Genomic DNA, 9,910 nt, shown 5'->3' on the forward strand with positions numbered 1-9,910 from the left:
CCCAAACGCTTCTGAAACGCTTCCGAAACGCTTCTGAAACGCTTCCGAAACGCTTCCGAAACGCTTCTGAAACGCTTCCAAAACGCTTCTGAAACGCGCCCGGTGGGGTATGACGCTGGAGGAGGTCGGACCCGGTGGAAACCCGGGGTGAGAGCACTCGCGCTCCTATTGGCTGAGTTCCTTGGAGGTTCTTTAATGTTTCTGCAGCTAAATGAATCCAATAGAGATATGAAACATAAAGAGGCCTCGTTGAAGATTTCAATAATAATGCTAACTCTACTTTTGAGCACTAAAATCTTTCCTGGGTCTTTACTTTCTTTTATTCATTCCCAAATGTAAAACACGTCATTTTACTTTTCACACTCCACGGAGAGGAATGTAGAAGTGACAGCAGCCGGTCAGATCTAATCAGGATTACAGGAGTTTGTATTGGGTCGACTGGAGGCCTCGAGAAGCTTTAGAAAGGCAGAAAACCCAGAAAAGGTTTGTCTGAAAAGTCGTGTTTTTACTCTCTCTCAGTCAACATCTTGAAATGGAAGACATTAAAATGTACCTCTGTCATGTTGACCTCTGAAATGGACCAATCAGAATCCAACTAAGCCGTGTAATAATGCTAATTAGCCACCATAGCATTGAGGCTATCAGTGGAGTGTGATCACAACGAGGTCCTGATCCGGGTTCTAGAAACTAGCTTCTATTCAGGCGCTCTTTGGGAACAAATGGATGCAAAAAACACCAAAAACTCCAAAGAATCAAAAAGCCTTGGATCTGAGCTGTGACGCTGCAGAGCTCGATTTCATCACGGCACAATTTTTAATTCCTGCCCTTTTTTAAGGCTAAAGGTTAAACTAACTTCTGCCGAGCCTCCCTGCAGTCTGGAGGAGCTTCAGATGTATATCAAATCTAAAAACAAGTCTCCGGTGTTCCTCCTCAGCTGTGGGTTCTGGGCGGAGCTTCTCTGTACTGCTGTTGTTTCTGTGGAATAAACTGTGACACTGCCTTAGGACCATCATAACACACACACTGCTCACAGGGGGGGGGGGGGGGGGGGGGGGGGAGATTGCATATGCTACGTTTCTATTTTAATTTACAACCAAAACAAGTGTTATTGAGGCTACGAGCCAGCTTCCTCTTCTTCATTGTCAATTAACCAATTAAGGACTTCTGGAACAAAGTCAAACCTGGAGAAATGGCCATTGAGAATATTTTTTTAAATGTGGAGAGCTTCCTGGACTCAAACCAGGTTTTATTTCAGGCGCTCTTTGGACACGTAGAGATGCAAAAATCACCAAAAACTCAACAATAAAAATTGCATTTATTTGACAAAAAATGCATTTTAAAGAGTTCCTATTCCGCTTCCTGTGGTGTTCCCTCTCCTGCAGCGTGTTCTCTGAATAGTTGATGCATGTAAAAGGTCTGCAAAGGCCAAAATCTCAACGTTCCGGAACATAGTGACATCACTACGGAACACTTGCGCTCCTATTGGCTAGCTAAGGGGCGGGGCATCTCTAAGCTGATTGACCAATCAGAGTTCCGTGGAGTTTTCTTTAATGATTTTTGCAGCTAAATGAATCCAATTAGCAGTGAAATAAATCACATAGAAGCCTCGTTAAAGATTTAAATAATAACTACTGAGCTATGTAATCTTTCCTGCATCTTTGTTTTCTTCACACATTCCCAAATGTAATCTAAAAACACCTCGTGGGGAGGGAATGCAGACTCATTTTAAAAAATGCAAATATATTGATTTCTGTATTTGCGCCGCTGTAGCGCTGCCTGTCATATCAATAACTCTGCTAACATGCTAACGTGCTAACAGCTAATTACTGGGTCTACCTGTTGTGTGTGTGTGTGTGTGTGTGTGTGTGTGTGTGTGTGTGTGTGTATATACATGTATTTTATGGTCACAGGGTTGTGTGTGTGTGTGTGTGTGTGTGTGTGTGTGTGTGTGTGTGTGTGTGTGTGTGTGTGTGTGTGTGTGTGTGTGTGTGTGTGTGTGTGTGTGTGTGTGTGTGTGTGTGTGTGTGTGTGTGTGTGTGTGTGTGTGTGTGTGTGTGTGTGTGTGTGTGTGTGTACACTGAAGGTTAAAAAAGGAAACGAGGAGGGGGTGTGTTCAAGAGGACAATCATTCTGTGGTGTTTCGCAGTGTTGCACGGCTCCTCTGTTTTTATTTTAAATCTTCATAGTTTCCTTGATGCCTCGCCTCCTCCCCCCCGGCCTCCTGCTGTGCAGTGGTTGTAGTTTTGTAATGCCTCGCTATGTGTGTGTGTGTGTGTGTGTGTGTGTGTGTGTGTGTGTGTGTTAGGTGTTTATACTGTACCCCGACTCCCCTCTGATAGATCACCCCTGCTGCTCCTCCACTGAACATCTGGATTGAGCTGCTTCAGTGAAACATGTTTAATATCTACTCGAATGTAGCTTCAAACATGTGATGGAGTTTCAACGTCTCAGCCGTTTGAGACGTAACAAAGTACGGAGGCTAACATGTGCTAACGTGCTACAACGCTCCAGAACTCCTCCATCAGGAGAAGCTGCTTCAGAAAGGATGCAGGTATAGAAACACAAAGGTTCCTCATGAAGAAACATCTTCAGCAACAACACATTCAGCAGCTTGAGGAGACATGGCAGCGTTTACTAAAAGCTGCAGAAACCAAACGCTGAAGAAGCTCAAACACAACGGAGTCACTTTTTAGTTTCCCCCGGTTTTATATCTGCATCCTTTCTGAAGCTGCTTTAGTTGGATTGTTGTTGCGTGTTTATCATCTGTCGGCCTCCGTATGATAGACATAAAAAACATCCCTTAAAGCCAAACTTAACTTAACTTCTAATCCTGTGTAAAAGAAGGGATTATTTCTCATCATGCGTATGTGGAAATATGCAGGAATATGTGAGGTTAATAGTTATTGTGACTCAAAAACAAGAAATTGCCAAAATCTTTTTGTATTTCTTTTATTTAAACTTAAATATGATCTCCTGAATACTCAATTGTTTTGCCTGATTTGCTGTTCTTCCCACCCTTTCAAATTAAAAGCACTTAAGTCAATGATGATGTGAAGAATTACACTTTTACGGCTTTTTTGATTTTGACTAAAATGTTGAATGTTTGTTGGATAAATGTAATATTTGATAATTAAACAAAAGAAACCCGACAGGACTAAAAGTCTCTCTAAAAGGTGAAAGCAGCCGTTTTAAACCCCTCCTTTCTGTCCATGCTTTGCCCCCCCCCCCCCCACGGTCCTCCCTCCCGAACGACTCGTGGCCAAAAACAAAACGAGGAAATGTAATAAAGTCATGGTTTGGTAAATGTTTTCAGTGCTATGTTTTTGGAGCGTTACGAGTATTTTCTAACATGTTACAATAAAAGATTGTAGTGTACAAATTCACATTTATAAAATATATATATAGATATATAAAAAATGTATGTTCTAATGCAATAAAGAGAGATTAAGAAGTATTATGAATCCATCTTATTATTGTGTGTGTGTGTGTGTGTGTGTGTGTGTGTGTGTGTGTGTGTGTGTGTGTGTGTGTGTGTGTGTGTGTGTGTGTGTGTGTGTGTGTGTGTGTGTGTGTGTGTGTGTGTGTGTGTGTGTGTGTGTGTGTGTGTGTGTGTGTGTGTGTGTGTGTGTGTGTGTGTGTGTGTGTGTGTGTGTGTGTTTCCTGCTGTTTAAAGTCTCAAATACACGTTTGAATTTTGTAAAAGCGCTCTTATTGGCTAGCGCTCCAACACATTGTACCTGATTGGCTAAGGGGCGGGACATCTCTAAGTGGTTGACCAATCGCAATAGAGTTGCTTCATAAATAGCTGTTTTTTATTTAAGATTATGTGTGTTTGTAGTGTAACATTCAGTATTAAAATCTGTCATTTATTCAATATGTTTACAGTCTTTTTTGGAGATACTAAGTTATTATTTTAAATTATTAAATTAAAATATGGTAAAATTATATATATTATTATCACACTGTTAAATATTCCATAAGGTACAAAGTACTTAAATAATTAGATATTCAATTAAATATATTCATTTAACATTTCATTTTGTTAAAGAGCTCCTATTTGCCAGCGCTCCCACACATTGTATGTAATAGGCTAAGGGGCGGACCAATCACAACAGAGAAGGTACTTTTGGGACATGCGGGAGGCAAACAGGTGAAATAAATAATTAAATATGTTTATATAATTTAACTATTTGAACTTCTTTACTATTAATGTTTTTTATTTTAAATTATTTATGTTTTGTAGTATAACATTCAGCGTTGAAAACTGTAATTTATTCATATTTTGACAATATTTTTGGTGGAGATATTAAGTTATAATTATAAGAGAGTTTCTAATTACAAATATTACGTTAGATATATTAAATAATACATTTATTTTTTTACTGGTAAATATTCCATAAAGTAGTCAAAGTACTTAAATAATTAAACATATTGGTATTTTTTGCTCTCCGTGTGTATTGTCCCTCTCAGGCTTCCGTCGGGCGATTCTTCATTGTTGACATTTTTCCCTCATCAGCTGACAGCTCACTCGTTAGCTTTAGCTTCAGCTTCATTCGGATTATTATCAACACTTTTAGCACAACAACACCTCAGAATGACGTCATCCTCCCGACAGTCAGCTGTCAGGAAACACAGAGTGTTCATTATGCTGTAGAGAGAGAAGCTAACAGGCTAACAGGCTAACATGGAGGGGGTGCTCTACAAATGGACCAACTACATGACAGGTGAGTGTGTGTGTGTGTGTGTGTGTGTGTGTGTGTGTGTGTGTGTGTGTGTGTGTGTGTGTGTGTGTGTGTGTGTGTGTGTGTGTGTGTGTGTGTGTGTGTGTGTCTGTGTCTGTCTGTCTGTCTGTCTGTCTGTCCAATCACAACAGAGCCGGCCAGCTAACCAATCAGAGCAGCCTGGGCTCTGGTTTCAGACAGAGGGTGAAAAGAGGCAGAATGAGTGGGTGTCCCACAGTGTTGATGTATTACATGTCTGATATATGTATTATGTATGTAAAGCGTTTGAGCACATGTAAAAGCACAAAAATAAATGTAATGAATTATTATTTATTATGAAATACACCTGAACATCAGCTCTCTAGGACTCAGCGATAGCATCCAGCATTGATGCACATCTCAGATATCTGGTGCATCAATGTGATGTGTCTCTTGCCAGTCTTTGAACTCTGTAAACATCGATACTGTACGAGAAACATGTCACACTTCACATACTGTACGAGAAACATGTCACACTTCACATACTGTACGAGAAACATGTCACACTTCACATACTGTACCAGAAACATGTCACACTTCACATACTGTACGAGAAACATGTCACACTTCACATACTGTACGAGAAACATGTCACACTTCACATACTGTACGAGAAACATGTCACACTTCACATACTGTACGAGAAACATGTCACACTTCACATACTGTACGAGGGGTTCCCTGTTGTTGTTGCTTTGCCCGTATTACCCCCCACAGAGACACAGGTCTCAGGTGTGTTTGTCCTCAGGATGGCAGCCGCGTTGGTTCGTGCTTCAGAATGGGTTCATCTCGTACTACGACAGTGAGGACGACGTTGGAAAAGGAAGCAAAGGATCCATCAAGATGTCCGTGTGTGAGATTAAAGGTGAGGCTGCTGTGCTTCCTCTAAATGAATCTGAACTGTCAGCAACTTGACAGATTTGTCTTTATTGTTTACTTCCTGTCTGTCTTCTTCTGTTGTTCCCTTTAGTGTTTACTTCCTGTCTGTCTTCTTCTGTTGTTCCCTTTAGTGTTTACTTCCTGTCTTCTTCTGCTGTTCCCTTTAGTGTTTACTTCCTGTCTGTCTTCTTCTGTTGTTCCCTTTAGTGTTCACTTCCTGTCTGTCTTCTTCTTCTGTTCCTTTTAGTGTTTACTTCCTGTCTGTCTTCTTCTGTTGTTCCCTTTAGTGTTCACTTCCTGTCTGTCTTCTTCCTCTGTTCCCTTTAGTGTTTACTTCCTGTCTGTCTTCTTCTGTTGTTCCCTTTAGTGTTTACTTCCTGTCTGTCTTCTTCCTCTGTTCCCTTCAGTGTTTACTTCCTGTCTGTCTTCTTCCTCTGTTCCCTTTAGTGTTTACTATTACGCTTCTCTTCTATTTGTTCTTACTGGTATATCATTTTCATGCAACATTTGTATTTAATATTTTCATGTGTTCTTTTAAAATAACTGCCACGTGTGGAGTAAAAAAATGAAATAAGACAAACACATTGTAAATATCCATTGGGATGGGGGGGGGGGGGGGTGAATGCAGTGTTGAACAGGTGGGTTTTGAGTGATGTATTGATTATATTCCAGTCCACCTGACAGACGCCACCCGTCTGGACCTCCTGGTCCCCGGCGAGCAGCACTTCTACGTGCGGGCGGTGAACGCAGCGGAGCGACAGTGCTGGCTCCTGGCTCTAGGGTCCTCTAAGGCGGGGACTCTGGACAAACACAAAGGTACGTAGATGGTCGTCTGAAACGTCAAAAGAGACCCTGAAATTCATTCAAATCAGCCCCCAGAGAGAGAAGAGGCCACTGTCTGCTTGAAACTGACATTTTTGATCCGGAAAAAGTCAGAAATTGATTCAAAACCCTCAATAACCTCACAACACATTTAAAAATCTGGAGATTTAGTTAAAATCTCTGAGTTGCTGCTTATAATATATAATATAAGGAGTCATTTTAGCACAAACTACCAATATAAACAATAAGACTGTGTGTGTGTGTGTGTGTGTGTGTGTGTGTGTGTGTGTGTGTGTGTGTGTGTGTGTGTGTGTGTGTGTGTGTGTGTGTGTGTGTGTGTGTGTGTGTGTGTGTGTGTGTGTGTGTGTGTGTGTGTGTGTGTGTGTGTGTGTGTGTGTGTGTGTGTGTGTGTGTGTGTGTGTGTGTGTGTGTGTGTGCAGGTCCAGACTGTCTGAAGACGAAGATGTCTGAACTCCGTCTGTACTGCGACCTCCTCGTCCAGCAGGTCCAAACCATCCAATCACAGCACAGCGCCGACACGGAGGACCCGCCCACTTCTGAGGTAACACTTCCTCCTCCAATGCCACATATATAATAAAATACAAATACAAAATAGTGCAAGAAGTCTACATACATGTAAATAGAATATGATATGTACAAGAACAGAATATTAAATAAAATAATGTATATTAAGACCAAATTAAATACGGTTTATTGTGGTGAAAATAAGGCAGCATCTCCCTGGTCCAATGGGATGTGTCGTGGCTTCTTTCCTTGTTTATCTATCAAGCCACTAAAAGCTAAATACTGGCTCTAACAGTGTGTCTCCATTTGATTAACCCTCTCTCCTCCAGGCGTCCCTGCTCAGTGCGACCTGTACGACCTTCATCAGGACTCTGGAGGACTGCATGACGCTGGCCAATCAGAGCCTGACCCCTGACCTCCGACCTGAGACGAACAAAGTACACACATCCTTTTCTCAAGTAGAAGTACACACATCCTTTACTCAAGTAGAAGTACACACATCCTTTACTCAAGTAGAAGTAAACACATCCTTTACTCAAGTAGAAGTACACACGTCCTTTACTCAAGTAGAAGTACACACATCCTTTACTCAAGTAGAAGTAAACACATCCTTTACTCAAGTAGAAGTACACACATCCTTTACTCAAGCAGAAGTACACACATCCTTTACTCAAGCAGAAGTACACACATCCTTTACTCAAGTAGAAGTACACACATCCTTTACTCAAGTAGAAGTACACACATCCTTTACTCAAGTAGAAGTACACACATCCTTTACTCAAGTAGAAGTACACACGTCCTTTACTCAAGTAGAAGTACACACATCCTTTTCTCAAGTAGAAGTACACACATCCTTTTCTCAAGTAGAAGTACACACATCCTTTTACTCAAGTAGAAGTACACACATCCTTTAATCAAGTAGAAGTACACACATCCTTTAATCAAGTAGAAGTACACACATCCTTTACTCAAATAGAAGTACACACATCCTGTTCTCAAGTAGAAGTACACACATCCTGTACTCAAGTAGAAGTACACACATCCTGTACTCAAGTAGAAGTACACACATCCTTTACTCAAATAGAAGTACACACATCCTGTTCTCAAGTAGAAGTACACACATCCTGTACTCAAGTAGAAGTACACACATCCTGTACTCAAGTAGAAGTACACACATCCTTTAATCAAGTAGAAGTACACACATCCTTTACTCAAGTAGAAGTACACACATCCTGTACTCAAGTAGAAGAAGTTCAGATACTCGTGTTTAAAAACACTCTGGTGAAAGTAGAAGTACTGACTAAACTTCTTTACTCAAGTCAAAGTAAAGAACTTTGAAATGTACTTCAGTAAAAAGTACCCATAACTAGCAGCTGTTTTAAAGAGTACCTGACCTCCCTTTATATGAATAGAACCATAATGTCATTGTTAGCTAATGAATGTTTCCATGGTGACCAACGGGTCAATGTGCATTTTTACTCTTACAGTCTAAAACTGTATAAATGAGGTGTATTTCTCACGGGGTGTTCATAAAGGGTTTTAGTCAAACAGCCATGAACATGTCTTATTGCCCGTGTGATGATCCGTCTCTGAGGTGCTTTTTGTCCTGATATTAAAGTGTCTCTAACTAAATGTCTCTGTCCAGATGCAGAGGTCCATCAGCCACCCGGGGACCTACAGCTTCGACAGGTCAGTGCACGCCTCTTTACTACAACAACTACTTTATTTACAAAACCTACCTTTCAATGTGCAACATCCTCCAAATCAATCTCACCCAGCAAACAACCTTAGAATATACAATCACAAAACCATAAATGTTTAAAAAATAGCAATAAAACAGGAGGAAAACATAAATACAAAATCCACTTGTTCATGTCTTTTATACTCAGGAAGTTTCAGGAACAAAGACCCGATCCATCTTTATCAAAACCTGTCTGAAAAGGAGCTGATCAGATTGTGGTCCCTTTGTGACGTCATTTATATCATCTCTAATCGTCTTTATTTCCTGTTAAACATGTGAAGTGAACCCTCTGTTCAGAATAAAGCAGCATTACCACCTACGGCCTCCAGGGGGCAGCGCTGCACAGGAACTGCATTATTTCAGACATTTAAAGCAGTGGTTCTCAACTGGTGGGTCACAGACCCGTTTCGAGTGGGTCATCTTCTCAATAAAACATCTTTGCTGATGTTTGTTCGAGTCTTCTGGCCAATCAGAATCAAGATTGTAGCCGGAAGTCCCCACGGAGAATAACTTTGCGGTAGAACTCTTCTTTATACATCCATGGGTACAACTTCAGATACAAATGAACACGTAATGAAACATGACCCCCGGTCTGATGATTGACAGGTCACAGAACAATGGGGGCTATCTCCCCTTACCCACAAAGTAATTCACACAGACTCTCTCCTCTTTGCTCTCTCTCTGTGAGGAGCAGCAAGCTGTCAGAACTAAGTGAAACACAAACAATGGCATCAAATATTATGAATATGTCGGGTAGTAATAGATGTATTTATTCTCTTCTCAGAGTGTACCAGAATGTGTAGTTTATATGTTTGTATTTCTAAAACTCTCCTGGGGGAGAATCCCCCCAGACCCCCTGCTGGGATTGGGTTTCCAGCATGTGGGCCTTTTTATGTGATGCAGTTCAGCTTTGACTCCATCATCTCATTAAACCTTTGAAGCATGCTTTTTTTTTAAATACACACATAATACTAATAATAATAATGAAAATAGTTAAAGTCCTTTAAATAAAGGGAGCTGCTGTAAAAGGCGGACACTCGAGCTTTATAGATAGCATTTCAGAGGAAAGAGTGTAAAGTAGATGAACATGTGATTCCCCCTCAGGTCCGGAGTGCTGAAGGAGTATCTGGGCGGAGGTCAGAGGTCGCAGCGCAGGAACCGGACCTGCTCCGACAGCTCGCTG

At 41.0% G+C, this 9,910-nt stretch overlaps 1 protein-coding gene across 1 annotated transcript in view; it reads left to right on the top strand.

Annotated features, from left to right (window-relative positions):
- Positions 1-4,387: 4,387 nt before the first annotated feature.
- Positions 4,388-9,910, top strand: part of plekha3 (pleckstrin homology domain containing, family A (phosphoinositide binding specific) member 3) — a 7,360-nt gene continuing 1,837 nt past the window's right edge. Inside the window, exons 1-7 of the mRNA XM_079689352.1 lie at positions 4,388-4,724; positions 5,509-5,625; positions 6,312-6,455; positions 6,902-7,023; positions 7,316-7,423; positions 8,632-8,675; positions 9,832-9,910. The exon at positions 9,832-9,910 is cut by the window's right edge and continues 13 nt beyond it. Of these exons, the coding sequence (XP_079545478.1) occupies positions 4,685-4,724; positions 5,509-5,625; positions 6,312-6,455; positions 6,902-7,023; positions 7,316-7,423; positions 8,632-8,675; positions 9,832-9,910 (654 nt within the window). The 5' untranslated portion in view covers positions 4,388-4,684. The remainder of the gene's footprint in view (positions 4,725-5,508; positions 5,626-6,311; positions 6,456-6,901; positions 7,024-7,315; positions 7,424-8,631; positions 8,676-9,831) is intronic.

The sequence above is a fragment of the Notothenia rossii genome (assembly GCF_949606895.1).
Source record: "Notothenia rossii genome assembly, chromosome: 6".
NCBI classification, from domain to species: Eukaryota; Metazoa; Chordata; class Actinopteri; order Perciformes; family Nototheniidae; genus Notothenia; species Notothenia rossii.